This window comes from Suricata suricatta, chromosome 2 (assembly GCF_006229205.1).
Source record: "Suricata suricatta isolate VVHF042 chromosome 2, meerkat_22Aug2017_6uvM2_HiC, whole genome shotgun sequence".
NCBI classification, from domain to species: Eukaryota; Metazoa; Chordata; class Mammalia; order Carnivora; family Herpestidae; genus Suricata; species Suricata suricatta.
In genome coordinates, this window is record NC_043701.1 from 104,253,333 (window position 1) to 104,280,971 (window position 27,639).

At 51.3% G+C, this 27,639-nt stretch overlaps 1 protein-coding gene across 1 annotated transcript in view; it reads left to right on the forward strand.

Moving 5' to 3' along the window:
* GALNT2 (polypeptide N-acetylgalactosaminyltransferase 2) overlaps positions 1–27,639 on the forward strand; it is a 90,995-nt gene that overhangs the window by 47,038 nt on the left and 16,318 nt on the right. The window contains exons 4-11 of the mRNA XM_029919345.1: positions 7,125–7,223; positions 7,675–7,742; positions 7,954–8,019; positions 11,451–11,572; positions 13,523–13,610; positions 16,973–17,060; positions 18,147–18,250; positions 22,541–22,667. Of these exons, the coding sequence (XP_029775205.1) occupies positions 7,125–7,223; positions 7,675–7,742; positions 7,954–8,019; positions 11,451–11,572; positions 13,523–13,610; positions 16,973–17,060; positions 18,147–18,250; positions 22,541–22,667 (762 nt within the window). The remainder of the gene's footprint in view (positions 1–7,124; positions 7,224–7,674; positions 7,743–7,953; positions 8,020–11,450; positions 11,573–13,522; positions 13,611–16,972; positions 17,061–18,146; positions 18,251–22,540; positions 22,668–27,639) is intronic.

Consider the following 27,639-nt stretch of genomic DNA (forward strand, 5'->3'; position numbering starts at 1 on the left):
ATTGAAGGGGGCGCCCGGCTTGCTTAGTTGTTGGAGCACGCAGCTCTTGATCACGGGGTCATGAGTTCAAGCCCCAAGTTGGGCATAGAGATTACTTTAAAAACAAAACAACGCAGCACAAAAACATAATTGAAGGACCAAAAAAAAACCCCACTCGGTATTACAAAGACACCAGTTCTCTTCAGATTAATCTGTGAATTCAGTACAGTGTCATATGGTTCTTTTCCTCATGACACTTCAAGAACCCGTCTTTAAATTCATAAGGAAAGGCGGATGGCCCCGGATAGCCAATCCGGTGTCTCGAAGGACCCCACGTAAGCCACCTGCCTTGTGGGATGCGAAGACTTAGCTCCAGGTCAGGCAGCGTGGCTGGAGGCAAGGCCCTGCGAACTGAGCAGACAAGGGACCAGCAGTAGATGCCTGCATGTAAAAAATGCAATGTGGCAGCACTGACCTTACAAATCGGGGAGCAAGTTCTGAGCTGTGAAGCAGTTCTGAGACAAATCATCCACAAAATGAGATGACTTCATGCTACCATTCCTTAAAACCTAGATGAGTGTTAGAGAACGTAAATGTTTAAAGTATTTATTTGTAAATGCTGGGGTGTCTGGGTGGCTCAGTCGGTTAAGCCTCCAACTTCAGCTCAGGTTAGATTTCACGTTCGTGGGTTCGAGCCCCGCATCGGGCTCTGTGCTGAGAGCTAGCTCAGAGCCTGGAGCCTGCTTCGGTTCTGTGTCTCCTCTCTCTGCCCCTCCCCCTCTCATGCTCTGTCTCTCTGTATTAAAAATAAATAAAACATTAAAAAAACAATTTTTTAAGTATTTGTAAAAGTTTTTAAACCTCCAGGGGCACCTGGGGGGCTCAGTCGGTGGAGCGTACAGCTGGTTGGTTTCGGCTCAAGTCCTGATCTCGCAGTTTGTGGATTCAAGCCCTGCCTGCTTGCGATTGTCTCTCTCTGCCTTTCCCCTGCTTGTGCGCGCACTCTCTCTCTCCTTCTCTCTCTCTCTAAATAAAATAAACAAACAAGTTAAAACATCTGAAAGAAAATCTACAAAGAATATATTAAGTCATATAGTTGTAGAAGTCATGTATTAGGTCATCAGAACGTTACCCCAGGGCCATAGTTTGAAAAGTCAAACTTAAAACATGTGTGACAGCAGATGTCACAAACAGAATTCAGGGACCTACCACAGACTTGGAAAAGGTTCCTACGGTCCATATCGGCTGACAAAGGATAATGTCCAGCATATATAAATTCCTGTCATCAAGTAACAGTGAGGTAAGAATCTCATCAAACAGCAGACAAAAACTACGAGCTGGCAATTAACGGACGAAACACTCCCGTCAGCTTACACACACATGGAAAGACGCGCAGCCTCTCTCTACTAACTGGGGAAATAACCACTGGGATCCTGAGCAGCGGTTTCCTACCAGTCGCCTGGCCACATAAAACGCTCTGGTGATGCCAAGGGAGTCCGACTGTGGAGCCACCTGAACTGCGGGCCTCGTAAGCAGGCCTGAGACTGTCAACAGCCGTGATTGAGAGCAACTGGCCATCTCAAGTTCAGTTGAAGATGGACATCATCTGTGACTGGCAGTGCCACAGTGGGGACTGAATGCCAAGAAGCTTTCTCACGTGGGTAGGAAGACAGCGTCTGCTGCTGTGTTCTTCCTAACGGGGGGAGCTGGCCATCAGCAGAGGAGGGACACGGGTGGCGTGTGCCCACGTGGACAGCTTTACAGTGGAGAGCGTGAATGAAATAAACAGAGCTGCGTGTATCAAAGCCGGTGTGTTCCCAGAAGGCGCCAAAGGCGAATCACGGGGCAGTGTCCCCCTTACATAAACATTTAAATATATGCAGAACAGTACTGGCGTATGATTTATGAATATACAGACATCGGAGTTGATTAAAAACATATGCAGTGAAGTACCACATTCAGGATGGTGGTCCCCCCTGGCAAAGATGGGGTTGAGGTGGGAAGGACACAGAGGGACCCGAAGTCCTGCCTGTCACATGCTAGTGTTGTAAAACACAATCACTAAAGCTGAGTGGAGGGGCGCGCCAATGCTGGTGTGATGCTCTCTAGGTCGTAGGTACAAAATTCTCCGCATGCACGCTGGGGGTGAGGCTGCCGGGGAAAGATCAGGCTGCTTCCCTCTTCCCAGGAGGCCACGGTGAGCACATCGTGGTCCAAGGCTGGACCCTTAGCTTTGCAAAGCCAAGAGCGGAAGCTTCCCTCCTCCCTTCGCTTCGTTTCACGGTCTGCAAACCAGAGCTAGATTTGTCTCCCAGGGGCAGACTCGAACTACACTTGCAGATTGAATGAACCCAGGATGCCGACTTCGTAACCTGTAAAGAGAAATACATATGACAGCATCCAGAACCTTGAAGTAGACCATGGCCTTGCCTCAGCCTGGTGCTTTTTCCCCTTGAGCTGCAGCACGGGAAGCAGAGCCGTGGCCGGAAGGCAGCCAGTGGGCACACAGTACAGTGTGTGCTGCAGAAACTAACCATTCAAGCCCCTGTTGCCAGCAAATTCCTCCTACACCAGACTCCCAGCTTACGGTCAGAACACGGGCTGTGTGTCAAATGCTCAAGGTCCTGGGGTCTGCGCACTCCTCTCAAGGGACTGGCTGGACGTGTCCTGCCAGCTTCACAGGAGACAGTGCCGGACGCCCAGAAAATGCCTCTGTGAGCTTGACACGGCTTTTACCTTTGCTCCTTTGTTTGAAAGGGTGTATATATCCTGTCTCTTCCATAATAGACACCTGTCTTTATGCTAACATCGAATGATGCTTAATTACTAATTTAATTGCTAAATTAGCGACTCATCAATTGAGTTGCTCAGTATTTTCCTAATAAAATCTGAGTTGAATGGGCATTTCAGGGAGATGGGGCACATTCACCCGGTGTGCCTTCATTCCCATGACCTTACCTTGCCCGTCATGCCCATCTCACAGGAAGTGTGACCTTGCTCTGCACCTTGTAGAAGTTCTGGAACTCTCTTTTACCAAAGCCTGCTTCTCCATCCCCTTGTCATTCTATCCGCTGAGCTTTCCTCAGGGGCCTGGGAACGCTTCTCCCACCAAGTGATGACACCTTCCTTGCTTAGACTGTCCCGTGCATTTGTCTGTCCCCTGCCCAGCTCACCAGCCTCAGCTGCAGGTTACTAGAGAAAAGGACACACTAATCTCCACGTGGCGACGGCAGGCACCGAAGACACACCGCCACCAACACCTGTGATTACCCTGCATTACAGTTAGTGACCTTTCTCCTTTTCAAGCTTTTTTCCCCATAGGTTTGTATTTGATTCTCCCAACAACCATGCAAGATGATGAGGGCCATCTTCACAGATGACAGTCAGTAACCAAGGTTACCGCAGGCCTTTTGCGGAAAGACTAGACCAGCTGGGGGACAGTGAGCAGGTGGCATGCTGGGGGCGGCGTAGAAAACATCCCTTATTAATCCTCCGCATCATTACCCAGAGCCTCTAGCTTCCCAGTGCATTTGCTGCTTTGATCCAGTTTGTGACCAACCGCAATATAACACCTGCATCAGGAGGAGTCAGCCCCAGAGACAAATCCCCTCTCACCCTGAAGAGCTCAGGAGCACAGTGCGGTTGAGGTGGGCCATTATTTTTGTCCATTTCCAGCCAATCACGAGTTCAGATCTTGACAGCCATGGGGTCTCAGAGAAATTGAAAACTGAATTAAGGACTTAAAAAAACAAAAACAAAAAACCCCTCTGTCTCCAGTTTTTAAAGTTTGTTTGACCAGACAGGAAGTTACCAGGATGACCTGTTCAGTAGTGGACCCAGGAGACTCCAGCGAGCTCCAGTCCACAACCCCTGACTCAGAGCCCTGTCTCGTGTCCTCTGCTTCAGGCCACTTCCAGCTCGTATCAGCCGGAGCCCCGAGCTGGCTGACACTCTCCCTGCCTCAGACTTGACATAATGTGCAGTGTGTAGTCCTTTCCCAAAGAAAGCTCAAGCAGCCAGCTCCCCTGGGGAGCTTCGATATCAGCCCTTCTTTCACTCGCTCTGGAGTAGTGAAGACTACTTGGCAAGGAGGGGACTCTTTAAATGCAAGATATATTCCGTTTCTATCTAAAGAAATTCTTCACTCCCTGCCCCCCCTCCCCCCACCCCTACGCCTCTTGGCTCAGCGTGAGGAGTTTGGATCTAAATTCATCCATGTCCGTATACACATCCACTGTGAACTCATGGGTTGTAAGATATTTCTGTTTTTGCTTGTTAGCCCTTTGCCTTGAAAAGTGGGATACGTTGGGGCGCCTGGGTGGCTCAGTTGGTTCAGCGTCAGACCCTTGATTTCGACTCAGGTCATGATCTCATGGTTCATGAGTTCAAGCCCTGTTGCCAGGCTCTGTGTGGACAATGTGGAGCCTGCTTAGGATTCTCTCCCTCTCCCTCTCTGTTCCTCTCTTTCTCGCTCTCAAAAATAAATTAATAAACTTAAAAAAAATGGGATGCCTTTTAAATGTCCTGATTGCCAAATCCTAGCAAAACGTGGTGCCTTGTGGACATATAGAGGAGTTTTAATAAAATTACGTGAATACAGCAGCCCTTTTGTGTTCTGAAAAATGTTGCCAGAGCCCCATGAGACCTCACAGTGCCCATGGAGAAGGAGGCCCCAGAGAGAACAGCAGCCTGGGAGAATAGGACATGATCGGATCGGTTAAGTAGACTATGATTTGGGCATAAAAAAGTGCTTCCCGGTTTTAATCCTGGCATGGCCGTGGCCACCCGCTCAGTAAGTCGGGGCGCAACCTGCTTAGCTCAGCACCTGGCGCTGTGTTGGGAGGGACCTCACTGCAGAGGGGAGTACCCTCCGAATGCGAGTTCTGACTCATTAGCGCTGCGGATTGCGTTCTGCGGAACGGCAGCCTTCAGTAATTTTACAGCTGAACCTTGCGCGTCCTTCCTTCCTTCATCCCGACAATTGGCTAATTCTTGGAAAGAAAAGGAAAAAAGAACAAAACCAGCCTATCTGTCTACTTGTCATTGAAGACTTAGGTGTCAGGAGCCATAATGAGGTACAATATTAATTCCAGAATGCATTCCCCCCCAGACACATGACCGGTATGCTATGCAGTGTCTTCATGAGTAATTAAAATCAGGCTATCCAGATAAACCAAAATAAACAAAAGAAGCCCATTTCGTGATGCTGACCTAATTGCTTTTTAATCGCACTGCTTTTCTGCTCCTTTGCAGAATTTGCTTCTTGGAAGTCACTTGCCCAGTTGTGAGGGAAATTTAGTGACTGTTGACCGTTTTCCTATCAGATGGACCCATTCGTGTGGCTGGCCCTTGTCCATGAATTACTTGCACGTTCACTTCAGTCCTTCACTGCTTACATGCTTTTAGCCGTGGCTGGGCTCTAAAGATTTTTTAAAAAAATATTTTAACATTTATTTATCATTGAGAGACAGAGAGAGACAGAGCATGATCATGGGAGGGGCAGAGAGAGAGGGAGACACAGAATCTGAAGCAGGCTCCAGGCTCGGAGCTCTCAGCACCAAGCCCAATGCAGGGCTCGAACTCACAGACCGTGAGATCATGACCTGAGCCAAAGTTGGATGCTCAAACAACTGAGCCACCCAGGCACCCCAAAGACTTTTTTTTTAATCGGACTTCTTTTCCCACTGAGTTGCCATTTAAGATAGATACCTTTAATTCTGGAAGCCCATCACTCACTGCTGCGGTAGACCGCATGAAGGAAGAGCTAACAGGAAGTCAAAGTGCTTCAAATGTACCGGCTTCGTGGAAGGTTTCTTAGCTGTCACAGAGGCCAGGCTGGAGGGACCTCATTGTGGGGGCCAACGACAGGTTCCTACCCTCCTAGCGGCTCCTGGCAAAACTTTTGCACTCTTTGGACCTTGGGTATTAGCAAGACTGGTCAAGGGGCGCCTGGGTGGCTCAGTCGGTTGAGATCCGACTTCAGCTCAGGTCTTGATCTCGCAGTTTGTGAGTCCGAGCCCCACATCGAGTTTGCTGCCGTCAGCCTGTCAGCGCAGAGCCTGATTCAGATCCTCTGTCCCCCCACCCCTGCCCTTCCCCGCAGAGGAGCAGGGGCAGAGATGCTTTCCTGTCTTACCAGCCTTTCCACCAAGCGGCTGTCAATGGTGCCTTCATTTTGGTGACGGCCTGAGTGTTGCCAGCGTCCTGGCAGGCTGTGAGCCCTCCCTGGATGCTCTCTCTAGAACCATCACCTTTATGCCGGCCTGTTCTCCACGCCCAAGGAGCCTGCCCTGAAAGGTCCCTTGTGACGGCTTCTGCTGGGCCGGATCCACCCCGATGGGTCGTTTCTGTCTCTAGCGTGTGATATGTTAGCATCTTCAACCAAGAGCTGCAGCATCCTGTGTTTTAACGCGGCCATCCTGTGCCCTTGGGGTCTTACGTCTGTCTGGGGAGACCAGCCTGGAGAAGGGACTTGTTTCTATCTGCCCAGAGCTTATCCGTGGTCCCTGGATTGACTTCATTCAGCAGGGGCTCCTTCCAGCGGCACGTGAGGGTGGCCACGGACAGTTTCCCAGGGGCCCTCCCCTCGCCCTGCGCCACTGCGTCTACGTTGTTGGGAGACTGGCTGGCAGGGTGTCAAGCGTGTGTCCCTGCCGCCCTGAGGTGGGGGGGGTGGGGAGAGCAGTCGGGACAGAGCCAGGCTCCAGATGCAGCTTGGCCAAGAACCGCAGGGGCCCCACGTGCTTGCCGGAGAGACAAGAAAAGAACAGCAGCTCGCAGCCGGTGCCACCCCTCAGAAGTAACCGCTGCAAGTTGTGAAAAGCGCATCTCTAGAGGTGTGTCCGCATGTGGGAATAAAAGGGACTTCGCTGTTTTAAAACATGCTTTTCTTCCCCCTCGGCGTTCCAAAGATGTTCTCAATATGTTACTTTTCGCTGAAATCATCTTTGAAAATGTAACTCCAGTCGTGTTCTTCTGTTTCCTTATGTCCTGTTGTCATCGTCTCTCAGAATAGGCCAGTCCCTTCTGCAGATAGCAGGTTCACCCGGGAGCGTCCGTCCCCCGCGGGACCTGGGGCTCGTGCCCTCCAGGGCCTCTCTCCATGGCGGGGCCAGGTGTGCTCAGGGCACGCTCTCTCTCCCCAGGTGTCAGCGGAAGCAGTGGCGGGTGGACCTGCCGGCCACCAGCGTGGTGATCACGTTCCACAACGAAGCCAGGTCGGCCTTGCTGAGGACAGTGGTCAGGTGAGGGCAGTGCCACCATGTGGGCCGCATTCCCCAGCAGGGATGTGGGACACGGCTTGTGTCCCCAGTGCACCCCGCCGCAGCTGCCTGCTGGGAGGGTCAGACGGGTCACCTGACTGCAGCACAAGGAGTGGCTTGTGGATGTCTTCTCCAGCCATGGATTGGGACCAGCACATGCGAATCCCCTACAAGGCCTCCAACCTTTACCTTTCTTTCTTTCTTTTTTAAAAATATTTATTTATTTTTGAGAGAGAGAGAGCACAGGCAGAGGGGGCCCAGAGAGAGAGGGAGACACAGACTGGGAAGCAGGCTCCAGGCTCTGAGCTCTCAGCACAGAGCCCGATGTGGGGCTCGAACCCACAAACCGTGAGATCATGACCTGAGCCGAAGTCGGATGCTCAATCAACCGAGCCACCCAGGTGCCCCAACCTGGATCTTTCTGTTTCCTCAGTGTGCTTAAGAAAAGCCCGCCCCACCTCATCAGAGAGATCATCTTGGTGGATGATTACAGCAATGATCGTGAGTACCGGGACGGACCTGCCCCTCGGTGGCCCTGCTCCTGGGCCCCTCCTTCCTCAGTGCCTGGAAAGGTCAGAAATCAGGGCTGTGGAAGGAGAGGCGCCTCTTTGATGCCCTGGGAGATCTTCCACCCACAGATGACTGGGGAACCACAATACTTGACTACAGAGGCCTTGTCAACGAGGTTCCAAACGCTTCTTTCTTTCCCTAGCGGAGGACGGGGCTCTCTTGGGGAAAATTGAGAAGGTGCGTGTTCTCAGAAATGATCGGCGAGAAGGTAAGACTCTTTCCTTAATTCAATACCAAGACGGTGGAATTCTGACGTTTCCCGAGCCCAAAACACTTCAGATAAAAGAATAATTAACTTTGCAGTCTCTTTTGTCTGTCTCTCTCTACGGGAGCCTCTGGGGACCCCTCTCCCCGCAAAGCCTAGGGACGGCATTCAAAGCCTAATTGAAATTGTTTGTATACTAGGGCAAGAGTTCAAGCCACTTTTTTATTTATGTATTTAGAACATTGGCGCCTCCCTTCCCTTTACAACCTAGGAAGTCTTCTCAGTCCCTGGAGTACTAGGGTTGAGAAGAAAAACAAAGATTTGGCAATGAGAAGTTGAATGACTCCATGCTCCAGGCATCTGATAAAATAACAGATTCAAGTTTGACAGCCTGCTGAAGGTGAACCATCCCAAAAAGGGAGGTAGTGCTGCACTTACATGCTTATTGCATTTTGCAAATGTCAGCCTCAAAACCTGCTGTCAGTCTTGTCTGCCAGAGCTGGGTTCATCCAGTCCACGTTATTGGCAGTTATAGTGAGACGCTAAGGGGGGGGAGTTAACTCTGAAGTGTTGGGAAAGAAGGCTAAAACCACAACGTGATTAACATCCAGCGTATCGGTGCTGTTTGGAAGGCTCGGTGACTGGATTCTAGGCTCCTCCAGAGTCCAGAGAAATCCTTCGGTGTCGGAAAATGGCACGGGTGTACACATGCCATTTTGGTTATCTGAGGATGACTCTTGGTCCTGGAGTGGTGGTCGTATTCCCTGATCAGTGTAGACTCTTTCCTCCGGCTCCCTGTGCAGTCCAGCTGGAGCCAAATGTGCAGTTCATCTTACAAAGACTTTCATTAGCGATAAAGTGATTGAGCCTGTTAGGACAGTGCCACCAGCACCATGTTTTAACCACCCAAGATCATCATTCTGCATGTTCAAGGTACATACACCGTGGCATCAGCCTTGCCCTTGGCAAGCTCTGTGCTGGACTCACATCTGTCTCCCAACTTCAAATAAGCCAACACCTTGAGATCAAACCAAAATCTTGCATTCCATTTGCCCGCCCCCCCCCAAACAAACTGCATGATAACTTTTTGAATTTAAACCCAAAGTGACGGCTAGCACAAGGGAAGGAAAAAAAAAAGAAGAGGAGGAGGAGGAAAAAGAAAGAAATTATTTCTCATGTCGGCATTTTGTAGCTGAGAAATCACTTGCTGGCCCTGTCAAGGGTGCCTTGAACCTTAGACCTCGGTGCCTCTGAGTGCTTTAAGCTAGGATGTTCATTTGGGTAAGGATGCGAGTTGACGCTCTGTTTTGGAAAGGGATAGCGAAGGGCCGCCGTGGGAAGGCAGAGTGTGGGAAGGCAGCCTGGAAGCAGCAAATGAAGTGTGTGATGTTGAGTGAGAAAACGCACGCGCAGGATGCACATGTGCACTGGGGCGGCCGTGTGTGGATGTATATTTCCCACACATTTGAACATCTGTCCAAGCACTTAGCCATGCTACTAGATGTCAGAGAAAACCAGTTGCAAGAAATATGATGGCAGCAAACAACAGTCTTAGGGTTGTTCAGTGGGGATTTTATTGTACCGGTGACTTCGGCTGCTTATTGGAATCAGCTGGAGGGCCTCAACGATGACCATGCCTTCCTAACATGGTGGACACCATGTGCCAAGCGTTGTGTCCCTGTGGTGGTTACCGGCTGAAGTCTCCGTTCTCTCTGCCTTCTGATTGTTGCTTTTCACGGACGCAGCGGGGTCTTCCCTGTGCCTAAAGTCCCGGAGTCAGCTGAGGATGTGCAGGGAGGTTGTCCCAGGTTTGGGACTGACCAACCTCCTTTCCGGGGTCTCCTCCTCCAGCTTCTAGCCGCTCTAGAAACCCTGACTCTGTCCTCTGACACCCCTGCCATAAAGGCTGTGTTGCAGTGGGTCGTAGCGCAGCCTCGGGAGACACCGCGCACACACCTGGGCTTTGCTCTGTGTGATTTCCTTCTTTCAAGGATTGGATCCCCTCCAGTTTCTGCCTGCTTCTTGCTGCTCCTGGACCTTGCCAATACTTGCTTTTACAATGTTGGTCAGAGTTTATAACTCTTCTCTGAGCAACTGCTCACCTAGTACAAGCTAAGACTCCTGACTTTGCAATTCCCAGATCTAGAAGCCTTTATCTTTTTCTCTCCCGTAGTGTGCAGATCTAGAAGACTCACTGAAAACCCGTTTTGACTACTCTGTATAAAGGAACTTGAAAACACTGTCCTCACGGGCTATGAATAGTCACAGCATCTTCATATGCAGATATGCCCCCTTATCTATAGGAATGCCTTCCAAGACTCTCAGTGGGCACCTAAAACCGCAGATAGTAAGAGACCCTATGTAAACTATGTTCTTCCCTGTACACGTGTATCTCCAACAAAGATCAAGTTATACATTAGGCAGAGGAAGAGATTAACCATAATAACTAGTAAAAAGTAGAACAGTTATAACTAGACTGTATAAGTGACCTGAATGTGGTCTGTCTCTCTCAGAATATCTTATCATTCTGTCCTCACCCTTCTTGTGATGATGCGAGGTGACATGAGGTGATAACCCTGCCCGTATGATAAGATGAAGTGAGGGGAATGACACCGGCTTGTGATGTAGCGTTAGGCTCCTCCCAGCCCTCTGCTCATACGTCAGAAGGAGAATCCTCTTGCTTCCAGACCGCAGTTGGCGATGGGTAACAAATTGTGCAAAGCAAAACCACCGGTAATTAGGGCAGGGGATAGTGTGAAAAGCCCAGCGCCCACAGCAAAAGCCCCTTCTGACCACGTCCTCCAGTAACGAAGATGCTCCTTGTGATGAGAGTTGGTGTGCTAATGAAAGATCTATATTATTAACAGATCACAAGTATGGAAATTGTGTAATTTGACCGGTCGTGGAGCTAATTTTCTGTGAAAGCCAGTCAACCGGGGTTTGTCACTGATGTGCTCTGGCTGTGGTGGGCCTCAGATAGACAGACATTTGCACCATCCTTAGCGTTACATGCTCGCCATTGAAGTCCGTACCGTCAGCGCCGGAAGTGTCTGAGTAACACCTCCCTTACCCTCATGAAGTAGAAAACGGTTGCTGCATCAGAGGAAAGTAGTTGGAAAAGTTCCACGTTTCTGTTGCTTGATACAGGAGCCTTCAGTTTCCTAAAAGGCCTTCCTGAGGAGGCGGTAGTTCTAAGAAAGCTGTCTTCCTCATCCTCCAGTTAACTTAGAGAAAGCAATCCTGACAGAAGTCTGTCTTGCTGACCACAGGGCAGGATCGATCTGGCCCTCCAACTCTGCACTAGACTCTGCCCGGCAAGAGGGCCACAGAGCTGTGGGTGGGGAGTGGGATGGGGTGTCGATGCTGGTGCTGGATGGGCTGTTTTGTGCCTTTTTCTCAGATGCCCTGATGTGCTTTTGAAATCCCTTCTGCAGGCCTGATGCGCTCGCGGGTCCGGGGGGCCGATGCGGCCCAGGCCAAGGTCCTGACGTTCCTGGACAGCCACTGTGAGTGCAACGAGCACTGGCTGGAGCCCCTCCTGGAGCGGGTGGCTGAGGTGAGGCTTGGGGCTTGCGCTGGGCTGCTGCTGAGTGCTGGGGACAGGGAAGAAGGTGTCTCTCGGGCAGCTGCTCCAAGAGCACTCTTCACTGTAGGAATCTTATCAGTGGGGAGAAAATCACTTGATGGGTCGGAGGCGAGGAGCAGCTGAGGCTGGCGAGAGCCTGGTCAGGTCTGCGCGGCCCCTTCCCTCTGAGGCGGCCATGTCTGGCCGTGCTGCTCGCCGAGGAGCTGGGTGCCCGTGACCACATGGTTGACCGTTAGAGGCTGTTGGGGTGCTCTGTGGCGCACTTTGTGTGCCTCTGTCTCTAGAAACATCATCCCTGGTATTACCTTCAGCCTTCTGTCACATCTCTTGCCTTTACTTGTTTTGTTGACTTTTTTCTTCTCCATACGGAGGAAGGGTTTCTTTGGAGCGATAAAGCAAACTTGATGAAAGTACTGGAGAAAAGAAACGAACAAGTCAGGCCTTTTACAAGTAACGCAAGACACAAAAAGCTGAGGGACAGGAAATCATGAACTACTAAATAACCCCAAGTTACTAGGGACGACGATATGATGATGATATTGATGAAATTGATACCATGTCCTAATAACGGGTGATACCACACTACTCAGGGCTGTTCACTGAGTACTATGTGTTTGGTAACTTACATATTGAGCCCATTTGCCACACGAGAACGTGGGTGAATGTATTTAATAACACCCAGAATTCATACAGGAGGCACAGCCAGGAGTGCAAGGCAGTTTCTATCCCATCCCCCTCACTGAGCCCTCTTCCGCCTCTACCACACTTAGCTAGGGGAAGAACCCTCTGGAATCCCCTCCTCCCCAGGCCCGTTCTCACACAACCAGGCTGGCCCCCAGGGAAGCCAAGGACACAGCCACAGCCAAGACATTAGCATGTGTGGAGATCACAGGCTTCTGCTGCCAAACTGTCAGAATTCTTTCAGATACCCTCTCCTCAAGTAAGGACCGAAGGAATGGAACATTGTAAATCTCACAAATCCCAGGCCTATCAGAAGAAGTCATGGGGCGTTTGACTCTTGATTTCGGCTCAGGTCATGATCTCACAGTTTGTGGGTTCGAGCCCCATGTTGGGCTCTGCGCTGACAGTTTGGAACCTGCTTGGGATTCTCTCTCTGCCCCTCCCTTGTGTGCACTCTGTCTCTCAGGATAGATAGATAAACTTCAAAAAAAAAAAGAAAAAAAGAAGAAATTGTCAAAACAAAAAAAGCGAACTGAGAAGTAGAGCAAATTATGTTATTTGACGACCACCCCAGGTCCAGACAGAACCAAGCAAGAAAGACTTGATTCTCCGTTCTCAGTGCACAGGGCTTTGTACTCCTGGGTGATGTCGGAACTTTATACTGTTCTCTTCTGTGTTCCTCTGATGTGTGAGGTTCTTGGCTCTGCTGATCCCGTCACTAATTTGTGTTTCGAAGTCTTTCTTCTGGTTCCCACGGGTCCTTTAAATGGCCAGAGGACTGCACTCACTCTTGTTAGCCAGCCGCGTGGGGCAGCGCCTCTTGCCAGCATCAAGCATCTGGTTTGAAAGGGGGCAGGAAAGCTAAAAGGCCTTGTGTTCACAAACTCTTGCCAAAATAACAACTGTGGCATAAAAAATGCCTTGATCCCAGGGGGGAGATGTTCTTATTTGGTGGAATCACAGGTAAGACATACATAGAGTCTGGAATTCTCCAGCCAACTTGGTTTACCTTTGGCTGGAGTGCTATCTGATAACTCTCCTCATGCCCTTGCGTTGCTGGTGGGTGTCTTGGCCATGAATCCCCGCCGTCCTGGGGGTCCCCTGAGCACAGGGTGGTAGCCAATGACAGGTGACGGGTCTCACTGAAACTGCCTGGCACTAATGCCTGCCTTTTGTGGGGTGAGATTCTTTGTTTTGTTTGTGATATCAACTCCTGTCTTTTCTCGATCTGTGTTTCAGGACAGGACTCGGGTAGTTTCCCCCATTATCGATGTTATTAACATGGACAACTTCCAGTACGTGGGAGCATCTGCTGACCTGAAAGGCGGTAGGTGCCACTCCTGGGCCCTTGCCTACCCCTGCCCTCGCTCTTGCTGTCTGCGTGGCATTCGATCACTGCCCCCCCTCAGTGTCTCGAGTGACAGTGACAGCAGCATTCATGCTGCTGGGGCATGTGCTGCGAGCAGAGGGTGTCTCCGTGCTCGATGGGTAGGGTCTCCTAAAGAGAGAGAAAAACAGCCGCATTTCCCATCAAGGACTTCCTATGTTTCCTGTTCTTCTCTTATCTCATTGATCTTCTGTGGCCGTTATGACACGTGTGGCTTAGTACTCACTTCTGGTGTCATTTTTAATCAGGGAAGACGAAGCCTTGCGGAGTCGGAGTCTGGGATGAAGGGCGGCCCGAGCTGACAGGCCGGGCGTGGCCAGCATCCCAGAGCTTGGCGTTCAGCCTGGCTGTGCCTCCGCTGTGACGCCAGCTCCTCCGACAGCCTGCATCTCCCCGGCAGAGCCACCCAGGTCACCTGCCTGGCCTCCTGGGTCACTGGGTCATCCAGCCCCTGCTGACCACCCAAGCCCACTAGTCCCCAAGTCCCGCCGATTTTACCCCATCACGTGGCTTGGCTGTGGACTCCCTCCCCTCTCCAGTGACCTTCCACACCCTGCTTTGCTCCCGGGTGACCTCGAGTCTGAGTGGCCACAGCAGCTTCCTGTTGGGCCGCACAGCCCCCGGATGTGTTCTCCCACCCCCAACCCCCGCGGGGCCCCGTTAGCAACTTTTCTCGTGCTCTTCCCATCTCAGAATTTATCGTGGGCCCCAGAGAACTCCTGATTGAGTACAGTGGCTGGCTGTGTGCATCAGCATTTGCCGTGCTGGAACACGAGGCAATGCAAATATTCATTCTGCTCTCCATCAGAATGCTGATACCGTGCTTCCTGTAGTTTCTGGAAAGTTCCATATGGACTTTTCAAGGAGTGAGACTGAAAGAGGCACTTACATAGGGGCTCAGTGCAAATATAAAGGTAGTTTTGACGTGGAGGACCCCCAAGAGAGTCTGTGGACCCCTGAGGGCTCCCGGACCCTGCCTGGGGACCCACCGGTCTCAGGTAGCGCTCCATGCTGCTGATGGCAGCATAGGGATCACACTGGCCGCTCGAAGGAACTGGGCATGTGACACTGGGCTCTTACTGGTGTCCTTACGTCCCTGGGACTGGTGGGAGGGGGGTGGCTGATGACACAGGGCTCTGTGCTCCAAACCTCTGCTGATGGCAGCCACCCCTCTCAGAGCCTGGCTGCGAGCCAGGAGGTCAGCTAAGACTGCTCAGAGCGGCTGACAGAGACGTTCGGGCCTGTGCTTCTCTCCGTGTGACGTGTTCACTATCGACTCGTCTTTCCTACCTGGCCGGCTCGCCAGTTGCTTAATGTGAAGCTAGGGGCCACTTTCCCATCTTCCAGCATCTTGAGTGGATGGGAAGAGGGGTCCACTGGTAGTCTGGCATGAACAACAGAAGACCACACAACTCTAAAAATGGGCACAACCTCAGAAAACAGAAGACCAGGGCAGTCCAGGAGACTCCGGCTTTGACCCCACCTGTCAGTTCACCTCTGCTCCTCAGTATGCCCATCTGAGAAGTGGGGCAATAGTACGGCCGGCCACAGCGGGCAGAGAAGGGATGTGTGTGCCGCCAGAGGTCAGTGATATGACCGGGCAGCTCCCCGATCCCGAGGCACCAATAGCAGGGCCATGCGGTGGGAGGACTCTACTCACATCAGGAAACATCAAGTTCAGGAAAGACTCTCAGCAAATGGTGAGATGGTTTGGCGGCTTTAAAGGGGCCAGGTCCTTAGTTATCAAGAAAGCATTAGTCTTCAGAGTGTCTTCTGCCCTGAGGATTTGCAGGAGCCGAGATTTGATGGGCTCTTTTTGGCCCAGAGCAGCTGCCTGAGTGGGAGCCAGTGCAGGGACCCAGATGCTCTGCAGGGGGCATGAGCCTCCTGCTGGGTTGGAAGAAGAGGAGGCACCAAATTTCCTCTGGGAGCATTTTGTCCCATCCCTTTAAGGGGAAAAATCAAGGACATTCTTAGCAGATTCTCAAAACCTAACATAGTTTGTCTCTTTGGACCAAATTAATAACATAATAATGAACATTAATAACATAATAATGAACATTCAAAAAAGGCAGGTAATGTTAGGTCAGCTGGCCCACCGAGGCCTCTGCATTGTCTGCTAGTAACACAGGCCGGACATTTGTCCTTTCCCTGAAGCAGGGCTTGGGGAGAACTGGGCTCGTCGGAGAAAGCCAGCCCAGGGCCTGTGTCAGTTTCTTCTTGCTTCTGTCTCCACCGCCTTGACCCCCAGCCACTCGCCTCTTCTTTGCTCGCCCACCACACTCTGCAGTACCAGCTGGGGGGCATCTGTGGTCCCGTGCCTCGGGTATATTGTGCTGGCCCAGGAGACCCCCAGCCTATGCCTTCCCGCCCCCCTGCCCTGTTCAGGCCACAGACATGGGGGCTGGCAGGGCAGACAGACCTTGACCTCAGAGCACACAGAAGATAGATCCAAACCTAGGCCTTGCACAGTCCCTGCTGGCCCAAGGCCCGATGGCACAGAGCTATAGCTGATGGCCCTAGAGTGATTAGGTTCAGCTGTCAGACCCTTGGAAACCCAGTATGGCGAGCCCCCATCACCAAGAGGTGGTCTCCACGTGTGTCTCAAGAGTGTCAGCAGGCGGGGCGTGCTGACGCCCGGAGTGCGGGGCACCTTCTGAGTCAGGGCGAGGCAGGACCCAGACACCGTAGACCACGGCCAGGTGCCTCGGCCGTCCCGAGCAGCCTGTGGCTTCTGAAAGCGACTGGGACCGCAGCCGTGTTTCTCAGAAATTGCAGCTTTCTGCCCGCTGCACTACTTCCTTTGGCTCCTGTTCATCGAAACGTGTCCCCTCTGCCACCCCGCCCCCCTCCATTGCAGTCGGGAGACACTGCGAGGACCCAAAGGTACAGGCCCAGGGACACTGTCATCTTGTCCCCACCCCTGGCACTTCTTTTGCCCCAGGACAGTGTTGGAGGCCTTGGTGGCAGATTTGACTTTGTCCCTCTTTTTTTCTCCCCTCCTTATGGACCCCTTCTCTTCCTGCATCCGTTACCCTCAGGCATTTTAATCATAGGAAGGCCTGACCCACGTCTTCTGTCCCAGGAGACCCCCCTGGAGGGCACCCTCTCCCTTCTGCTGCTGGCTTCATGGTCTCGCTCTTCTGTTTTGAATTTTTTTTTTTTTTTTGCTGTGTGTGGTCTCAGTGAGCCCAGTCCAGACATCACATACAAATACGTCTAAGCAGTGAGGGGCGGCAGTGCAGGGGCACAGTCCCTGCTTGTCAGCGCCCCGTGTCTTGTGTCTTCTCTGTGGCCGGCAGGTTTTGACTGGAACTTGGTATTCAAGTGGGATTACATGACGCCTGAGCAGAGAAGATCCCGGCAAGGGAACCCGGTCGCCCCCATAAAGTAAGTGCTGGCCATCCTTTGGGGTGCCCCTCACAGGTGAGCCCCCGGGCCTCATGTTTTCTAGGCACTTAGTTAAGTGAGTGTGTGCCACCAATTGTAGACTGAAGTGCTTGGAGATTTCCTCAGGTGAAGTCTCGTACAGATGTAGGAGGCAGATGTACGTGTTCGGTGGGCTCCTCTGCGCTGCTGCAGCAGGGCGGGGTCCGCAAGCTGAACTCAGAGACCGAGGAGAATGGGTGGCTGAGTATGAATCCCTTCTACTGCTACACTTCCGAGTCTGAGCCGTCTCTGCTCCCCTGTTTGCCCACAGAAGAGAGAGCTGTGTTCACTGACACCTGGCTCTCCGCCTCTCAGGCCATGCCCTGCCGGGAGATTCAGACTGGGAGTCAGGAGTCTACTGCCTTTAGCTGGGCACAAACGCAGGGGCCTCTGCAGGACAGACACACTTGAGTGGTGGCAGTGCTAGAGACTCCCAGCACTGACCCCCCCGCCCAGGGACACCCACCACCAACTCCCACTGGCACCCACCCCCACACGACTTCCAGCGCATGCTAGCATTTATCCAGCGTCACAGTGTGTACTACAGTGCCAGCACTTGACACCTATTCTCAGGGCGTCTGCTGGGAAGGAAGGAGGGGCTCAGCTAGCCCCCTCTGAGGCTGACGAGGAGACACAAAGGTGATGGGCCCCATCTAACAGGAGGACCCGGCTTGCGGAGAAGAACCGCTGACGTTGTTGCGTCATTTACAGAATCTCCGGAGAGCTCATATACACTGTTCTTTGTAATCCTCTAGGGAAACAGAGGCACAGAAAGGACGAGTACCTAGGGCCACTTGTCAGTGAGTGCCCCCAGCTTCAGTGGTCACTCTCTTGTAGGGGACTGGGGCCAGCCCCTTGCCCTGTGGGAGCATCAGCCCAGCAGTGGAAAAGCAGCGAGAGCATCCTGAGCCCTGATTGGGGAACTGTAGCTGTGCCATTGTTTCTAAAGTCACCTCATAGACCTGACCTTGGCATTAGAATGCAGGAGATCTAACCTTGACCTTGGACCTCTCCCTCTCTTCCCCTCCACCCTCTCTGCCTTTCCAGAACACCTATGATTGCTGGTGGGCTGTTCGTGATGGACAAGCTCTATTTTGAAGAACTGGGGAAGTACGACATGATGATGGATGTGTGGGGCGGAGAAAACCTGGGTACGTGTGAGCTGCGTCTTGGCTCTCTGAGCCTGGTGACACCGCAGCCTTTTCCTGCCCATCAGTGGCGTCAGAATGAAAAGTGGACACTTTGAAGAGGCTGGTGGGCAAGAGCTTGCGATATCTGAGCAGCCAAATGGCAAATAACTATAAAGACTTTGGTCACCGCTCATCAGACACCATCCATCCCCAAATAAGTATCAGTAACATCTCTTTTTCTCTTCAGAGTGTCTTGGGCTGGGTGTTAAAATCTGTCACCCTAAGTTAGAAGACGGGATACTAAAAGACAGGCAGTGTCTTTAAAGGAAAATGGAAACTCTTCAATGTAATTTGGACCCGAGGGCTTGGAAAGTGAGCTTATAGACAGGAGGAAGCATCGCAGGCTATAGGATTCGCTTTCAGCCATGTGGACTGGAAAGTGAGCCTGGGTCAGCCTCGTGGGGTTGACCGTAGTCCTGGAAATCACACAGCATGGAGAGACCTTGGTGTTTAATCCCTTCGTGATTACAGTTCTCCTTTGGTTTGATTTTCTGTCTGTTTGACTAACCCATGCAGATCATTCTTCCTCAGGTTTAGGGACAATGAAATTTTATTTTTTTAATGTTTATTTTTGAGACAGAGAGAAAGAGACAGAGTTTGAGCAGGAGAAGGGCTGAGAGAGAGACTCAGAATCCAAAGCAGGCTCCAGCCTCTGAGCTGTCAGCACAGAGCCAGATGTGGGGTCGAGATCATGACCTGAGCCGAAGTTGGACGTGTAACGGACTGAGCCACCCAGGCACCCCGGGACAATGAAATTTTATAGACTTTGGTCTGGGATTGTACCTGCATCATATTTATTGCATTAAGATAAAAAGACTGTCCTTATTTTGCTTGATTTTTGTTTGTTTTTGTTTTTTGTCTTGGCTTTTTCTGCTGATTGTTTTTTGCTGGGGCTCCTGAACTGATTCTCCTCAGCTGTTGATGCTGTTGGGCACCATCCGTCCTTGGGTGGGCAAACCCCGGGAGAAGGCAGGGCAGGGACAATAGAGAGGAAAAATGATGTCACCGCCATTTTTAGGAGTTTTCATCTGTAACAGAAACTTTGATATTTTTTTCTTTGTTCCTTCCAAACGAAGGAATAAAGCTAGCCTAGCCTGTTACAGTTCCCTCACTTCATGATGTTGAAGGTAGTGACAGCATCTCTTCTGTGGAGGGTCTGTCTGCTTCACTTTGATGCTGAAAAGCTTCTTCAGCCTCAGTAGCGATGCTGGGACTGAAGACCATGAGTCAGACTCCTTTTGGTTGTTTTTTTAATGACACGTTGACAGGGCGGACTCGTATAGAAGCCGTTTGAGCACGCAAGGCTTCAGAAGAATTATTAACCTTCTGAAGAGAATTCTGAGTCACCCTCCATCCACAGACCTCTCCCAATGGCTTCATGAAAATCTGGCCAGCCGGGACCCCCCCCCCGGGGGGACAGTGTGTCACTTAGGTGACCATTTCCTGAAAACATGACGTGGTTTTCAAAGGGTGTGCTGTCCGCTGGGAGCACAGGTCAGGCAGATGACGCGGCAGCCAGCCTTTGGGCCACAGCGTCAGGAGGTGTCAATGTAAATACCCATGGGGACGTTGGAGATCCTTTGTTGGTTTGGTTTTTATATTTATGTAGCTGTGTCATGGGTGAGGGGCTTGAGGGGCCTCAGATTGGGGTGAGGCAGGACGGGGAGGAAGGGGCTGGAGCGGTCCCTGCGTGGGTCATTCTCAGGGACTCTTCCACCGTCTCCAGAGGGTGGACAGGCATAGGGTTTCAGCAAGAAAAGTCCTCAGTCTCAGCCTTTTTGACACTGCTCTGACTTCTTCTTTGGAGTGCCAGTGGGTGCCTACCAGTGTGTGTCCACCCTGCATGGTGTGTGGACATGCCAGATGAGGTGGGGTGTGGGGATGCCTAAGTCAAGTCCAAGGCCACCTCCAGGTGCACCCCCCCAACCACGACAGCTCCCGCCTGCCCTAGCTGGTAATGTAAGTCCAGTGTCCGCAACTGGATCCCCAGTCCCTGTGAGACACAGGAGTTCGACTCCTTGGGCACATTCTTTGTCCTTTGTGCTGTGTCCCCACATTAGGTAGATGCTAACTGCTTCCGGTACCTCATCTCATTTTGTGCTTGCTTTTTTTCTCAACTGAGGTCTAGTTAAACACAGCGCTATGGTTTCGTTAGTTTCAGGGGCACAACATAGAGATTTTCACCGGCTCCACGTGTTTCATTTCATGCCTCCTTGAAGGGCCGGGGTCTTGAGACCTCACAGCGGGTTGTCAGCAGAGCCAAGAGACAGATAAACTATATGCAAGATATGTGTTCCCAAGTTGTAGCGTCCCCAAGTTCAAGTGCGGTCAGAGTTGAATGTCATTGTAATTGTATGTGGCCTTCCAGATCTCCCACCGGATCTCTGAATGGATCCCCTCCTGATTTCAAAGATTCCCCACACGGAAGTCACGGGGCCTTCCTAGCCCCCAGTTCGAATGTTTGGGTTAGGCAAGCAGATATTTCAATTCTTATTTTCCTGAAACACAGAGAACCGCTTATTCAAGGCTTTGTTGGGCATGAAGAGAGTCAGAAACCCTTCCCAAGAGAGGCGTGGGTGCTCATGACCCTCCAGTTTTCAAGGCTGCAAGGGACTCGGTTACAAAAGGCCCACTTCAGTGGCACAACCACTCCTTTCTAGCCAGTGAGGCATTTCCTACTTCCATTTGCCAGATCCAGTGCTGGAAACTCCCATGGTGCCCCAGCGGGTGGCACGTGCCATGAGCAGCGTGGTCTGGGCACCTGCCACCACATACAGGGCCTTGCCTGGAAGATTTACCCAGCGCCCACTTGTGGTCTGCCCACATCCCACCTTCCTTCTGATCCGTTTGTACTTGCAGTGGTGACTGCTAATTCAGGCTCACTGTGTTCTTAAGGGTATGAAGTGACGTCGAGGAAGTGGCCTTCTGTACAAACCGCGAGGACTGTTGCAGCCATGTCGATGGTGGGAGAGAGGACATGTGCCCAGTCAGGGGCTGCCAGGCCCTTCTAAAAGCCAGCCTCGCGCTGCGCTTTTCCCGAGTACAGACGCTCCGGGCAGCGTGTGTGTTGAAGTCAGCGTGAGCATCTCCTTCCTCCTGTAGGCAGGTTCTGTGCCGAAGCAGGTGAACCGTTGGTTACTGGCTAACGAAGTCCATGGCCAGCTCTGAGGGATCTGTGGTACTCCGGCGTCTTCGGTTATTACCACAGTCCATAGGCAACCATGAACTTGTCAGGTACATGAGGTCTGCTCATAATGCACAGTTCTGGTGAAGCATACATTTTGAAATTCAAGGGAAGAGTTGTTTCCTCCTGAACAGAGAAAGCCTGACAGCGTACTCATGGTCAGTGCACTGAAAATAAATTTTAGAGGAAGTTGGCCTGTACGGTGGGTGGCCAGTTATATCTGACATCAAAGGCCCAGTGTGGGCATTTCATGCCTTTGATTCATCGATGTTTATACACCTTCCGAGTGCCTTTTCTAACAGTGTTGATACAAAACGAGTGCAAATGTAAGAGCCCCTGATCACGAATCAGATAGGGAAGCATTCCGTGCAAGCGTTTCATCAGTTGGTCCCTGTGATGTGGCTCTGATGTGCTAGGTCTTGTGCCCGGAGCCCTTCGCATTCAAAATAGACCAAAGCATCCCACTTGTCTGCTGGTGACTTGTCTGAATCTGAACAATGTTTCTGCGTGCTCTTTCATTGATTTTTAATTTGGAATTGAATCCTTTAAGGACAACATGGAACTTGGTAACACAGATCTAGCTGACTCCATGGTTTGGCTCTGTGCTGACATCTAAGCTAGTAAGGGTCCGAGTGTAGGAGTTTGTTTGACATTCGTTTCCTGTTTGTCTATGCCACTTTCCATTTCTGTAAAGCCACACCATGGTAGAGACACCCCCCTTAGCGAACCAAAGTAGGAACTTTCATTCGATCCTTTTTTTCTCTCTCTGGCTTTATTGAGGTGCAATTGACAGTTTAACATTGTGTCTATTTAAGGCACAACGTGATGATTTCGATAAATGTTTTCACTACAGTCAGCCTGATTTGCCGGCACACACTCTCTTGATTGTGCCATGGACCCAGGAGATACTGGCTGTAGAACGCTCAGGACTGGGTTCTGGAAGTCACATCTCCTTCAGGAGATGAGGGCACGTGAGCCCTTGGGTGGGATGGCGGTGGGTGGACATGGCTGCCATTCAGAGCAGTCTGGGGCTCTGTCAGTCAATCCTGTCTTGTTCACCACCTCAGAGATCTCGTTCCGCGTGTGGCAGTGTGGCGGCAGCCTGGAGATCGTTCCCTGCAGCCGCGTGGGGCACGTGTTCCGGAAGCAGCACCCCTACACCTTCCCGGGCGGCAGCGGCACCGTCTTTGCCCGGTAAGTGGTTATGGGGAGCTGAGCAGGGATGAGAACATGGGTGGCTGCCAGCCGGACAGGACTTCCCCTTGGGCTGTATGGAAACAGGTGTCCCTTGCTGGGGTGCCATTCAGCAGTGACAGGCAGTGACTGTGTGCCTCTCCAGGGCATTATGCCGAGTGAAAAGTTGCATCCCACTTCTAGGCAGCCACAGTGACAGGGAGCAGACGGGGGTGAGGCGGGGCTGTGAGGACAGAGGGACCGCCAGAGGGGTGTCCAGGGTCACTGTGCCATCCTGCATCCTGATGTGGGGTAATCACACCAGTCTACTCGTGTGAAAGCTCAGACAATGGGACACCCCCCAAAAGGTGTGACAAAGCGTTAGTGTAAACAAGAGGAGCTTATTTTTAATGTATTACCATTCAAGGCACAGTATGTGAACAGCCCGAGGTCAGGCCATACTCAATTCAAGCCAAAGAGACGTGGCCAAAGAGACAGTAGATAATAGATACATCTTTGCACATGGATGCAGAGTATTCTGAGGAAGACCAGCCGATCACTGGCGCTGACCTATGGGTCATTTTCTGGGGAATTCTTTCAGATGCTAAAGATAAAACAGCACGGCAAGCCCTTGGCCAGCCTGGCCCCAGGGCACTGGGAGCTGTTATCCCCACATCTCAATAGCTAAATAAGACTACATCCACTGATAAATGCTGTGAGAAGGATCCTCTGTGGTTACGTGGTTGAGCAGGAGACGGATCGGCCACGGAGGGATCTCTGAGCAGGTGGCCCTTGTTTCAGACCCAGAGGTGGGAGGGAGGAGTTCTGACCTCCTGGGGGACAGCATTCCCTGCAGGACGAGCAGGTCCTCGGTTCTGATATCAGTGTCCGCCACCAGGTAGGACAGGAGCCTAGGGAATAAGGGGACAGCAGACGGGGTGGGAGAGCTTGACCAGCCCCCGCCTGTAGGTGGCAGGAACCTCAGGACGTTTTGTCTGGATGTCGGGGAGGGGAGTGGGAGGCTACCGTAGGTACCTGAGCTCTCCGTTTTAAGTTTCAGTGAGGTTCTGATGGCCTCCAGGCAGAGGGTGGCGAGGAGGTGACAGCAGAAGGAGCCGATATTAGGAGCAGGGGCGGGGGCACTTCTGAGAGTCGTTGCAGGGGCTAGGCAGGGAAGAGGTGGCGTGGACGGGGCTGTTGCCGTGATGGCAGAGCACAGGCAGGCAGCGTTTACAGTGGCCTGGCTGCGGCCAGAGACCGACAGCCAGGACGTTTCCTACTGGGAGCCAGCCCCAGGCCTGGGGTCGGCATTGCCGACTGGTGCACTGACCAAACCAGGAGAGCTGGAGAGGGTAGCAGTGAGCTGGGAGTCCTCCGTCTCGCAAGTTCGGTTCCTAGTGCGGGTTGCACACCACACACGTTACCCAGAAGTGAGAACGTCAGCATGGGGATCTGAGCGTGGGGAGACGGCAGTGAGGCCGAGGACCAAATAAAACTTGTGACCAATTACCAAAAATTGTGACCAAATTTCAAAAGTATGGCCTTTCCCAAATGTCCTCTGACTTCATTTCTGCTCTTTATTGGGAACAGAAGTATTTCTGAGTGTGCACCACAAAATAGTGATGGGCATGTTCTTAACCAGGGACAGCATGAGGTTCCTCCCCAAACCCTCGTGTGTGGACACGGTAAAGCCCCTGGTCACTCCCAGCACCTGGTGTCTGTTCACATACGCATAATGTTGCTTCATACACTTTTTTTAAAAAGCTGTTTAGAAGGGACACTTCTTCCCTGTAATTTCTGGCACCTGAGAAGTCTGTGCCCTAGAGACCTAGACTAAAGACTGACCCCAGGCCCCCAGAGATCCACTAGCCTACGGCGGGTCTCGGAGGCCCTCTGCCTCATTTGATTCATCTGAAAGATAAGGAGGCAGAATTACATTATTTCTGAGATCCCTTTCCAGTTCCACATTCTCTCTGATTTCCTCTAATATGTGGCATTAAGTGTGTAAGTATTTCCCCATTAACAACCGGGACTTCACAACGATAGCTTGTGCGTATGTGGTGACCTGTGTGCGTCAGACTGTTGCTCAGGACTTTACTGATGTCAGCCTACATCACCTCCTAAAGCCTTCTTGTGAATGAAGCACTCTGATTGAGCCCCACTTTCAGGATAAGGGGAAGCTGAGGCAGTGAAAGGGTCATCCCCTAGTCCAAGTTCACACCACCGCAAAGCGCTAGAGAGGAAAGCCAGGCTCCAGACTCAGGTCATTACCACACGTTGATCTTTACATCTAGATGCCTTGGTGTAGTTAGTGTCTGAGGTCGCTGGAATTTGTAAATTAGATACAGATTCTATTTTGTTTTGTTTTGCTTTTTAATTTTTTTATGTTTGTTTATTATTGAGAACGAAACAGAGCATGAGTGGGGGATAGGCAGAGAAAGAGGGAGACACAGAATCTGAAGCAGGCTCCAGGCTCTGAGCTGTAGGCACAGAGCCCGGCATGGGGCTCTAACCCACGGACTGTGAAATCACAACCTGAGCTGAAGTTGGACGCTTAACCAACTGAGCCACCCAGGCGCCCCATAGATAGAGATTCTAAAAGAGGCGATAGAATAACACATAGAGGACAGTCTCATTTATGTAGGTTAGTTTGTCAGTGAATGAGTGAGTGCTGAATGAATGAGTAACGAATGAATGAATGAGTGAATGAATGGAGCTGTAGCCCCAGTGGGGTTTTACCTTGTTTTACCCCCTCCCAGGTGCACATGTGGCCACCTGCACTTGAGAAAGGGTAAGGCAATGACCCACCTGCAGATTCCTCCTTCATACCCCTGGTTGTGGTGGCCATATCCCTCAAGACCAGTCGAGAGTGATCCATTTCGCCGCATCGCTCCACTTCCAGTTCGCTTCCTAGGAGCCCATTATGAGACTGCAGGGCGTTGGGCGTGTGACTTAGAGTTTACCCAGAGGCCAGGGATGGCTCCAGTCAGAATAGCGGCCTGGCGGTGGGGCGCATCCCTTAGAGAGGGCTATTTGGTTTAAGGTTTGGAGTGAATGGCAAGATTTCACCCATACGATCAAAATTAAATACAGAAACCAGTGGTTTAAACTTAACTTTGTTACCAAACTGTTTTCTGTCATTCCCACCAAGCGTGTGAAACACACCATCCTTCGCTGCCTGCTTCCTGAGTGCACACCCTTCTTCACTGAGGGTGGGGATGGGCACAGGGGAAGCAAAGGCACGGAGAACCTGCATAAATCAAAGTGACCTTTCTAGGCACCGCTGTGTCCACAGCACCAAGAAGACTGGCGTATCATAGGTACCGAATCAGTATTCGAATGAATGAATGGACACTGGCACGGAGTAAGCACATGAAGCCTATTGGTGGAGGCTGCCTGCGTGTCTTTTTCTATTAAGTAGACAGAAGGATGCTGCTTCGCATTTAGGGCTTCTGAAATGACTTAATGACTAAGGTGACTCAAAACCACTGTGTGATGGGAATTCCGGTGGGGCTAACAGGGACCTAGGAGCTGCTTGAATCTTACCCTTTCAGCTAACTGGTGGCAAATCCTGGTCCCAGAGGACTGAAGTCACACAGCCCATTGGAGATTGACTGGGGGCAAGTTGAGGCATGGGCCACTTAGTAAGACCCTAGAATTCCAGTAAGAATATTTAGTGGCCATTCTCTGAAATAATACTTAGATCCAGCATCCCAAGCACTTCAGATCTTTACATTCTCATTGTTGAACATACGTATTTCTTACAGAGCGAAAGGAAAAAGTATCACCGATCTCATGAACAAAGATAGTAGTCTTGTAACATGGAATCCATCTCTCAAGCGCCTTCCCCTCCCGCTCCCGCCCCCTCCCTGCACACGCACATCTATCCCGCACTGTTCTCTAGTCTGTTTTCTTTTCACCCAACAGCCGGTCAAGGGCATCACTGCACGGCCGCATGTAAGACGCATACCAGCTATTTTCAGTGGCTACAGAGTCTGTTTATTTGATCCCTTCTCTGTCAGCGGTTGTATGGTTTCTGATTTGGTGTTTCTAAACAATGCTGAAGTGAGTGTATTTTCACATGTATATTTTCTTTCCTAGTTGAGTCATCTCCATGAGGTAAATTCTAGAAGCGGGAACTGCCAGATCAGAGGAGGAGTGTATTATTTCGTATTGTCTTGTCTCTCTAGTAAATGGCATTTAAACAGTTTATCTTCCACCACATGAAGAGAAAAAGGGGCTCTACATCACTTTAAGTGAAAGGTATATGCCCTGAATAGAAATTAGTTTAGTAATGGTAGCTCAGATCATTTGAAAGGCTCACCATTGAAAAGAGACATTTTTGGTGGAGAAAAGGAGGTATTTTCAAAGGTGAACATTGCCTCGCCAATATATTTATTTTGGAAGAACATAATGTGTTCTCTGTGGCTTCTTCAGGAGGGGTGGGTCCGGTTGGGAACCGAGGCCAGGGGATGGAGCAGAGAGCCTCCATGCATGAACGCTGCCTCCGCACGCACTTCGCAAAGACGTCGGCAGAGGCAGATGTGGACGCCTGGCCGCGTATGCAAACGCAGCGTGTTCCAGGGGCCTTGCCGATCGTGCGTCATGGTTTTGAGACTTCAGCACGTGGTCGTCCTGCCTTCTAGAAATGCCCATTTTGTCTGTGACGGGGTAGCTAACTGGAGTCCTGGATGTGGGGCCTAAAGCTACTCTCCGCCTCACATCACCCACGATTCCTTGTCCAAACAGGACGCTGTCAGCTCAGGACCACAGGGAAAAAAAGTCTTTTTTGATAGGAATTCTTCTGCCCAGAGCTATCAAGCAGTGTTTTTCTTTTAATTTTTTTAATGTTTATTTAATTTTGAGAGAGAGAGAGAGAGACCCTGAACAGAGCAGGAGCAGAGAGAGGGAGACACAGAATTGGAAACAGGCCCCAGGCTCTGAGCTGTCAGCACAGAGCCCGACGCGGGACTCGAACCCACAGACCAGGGGA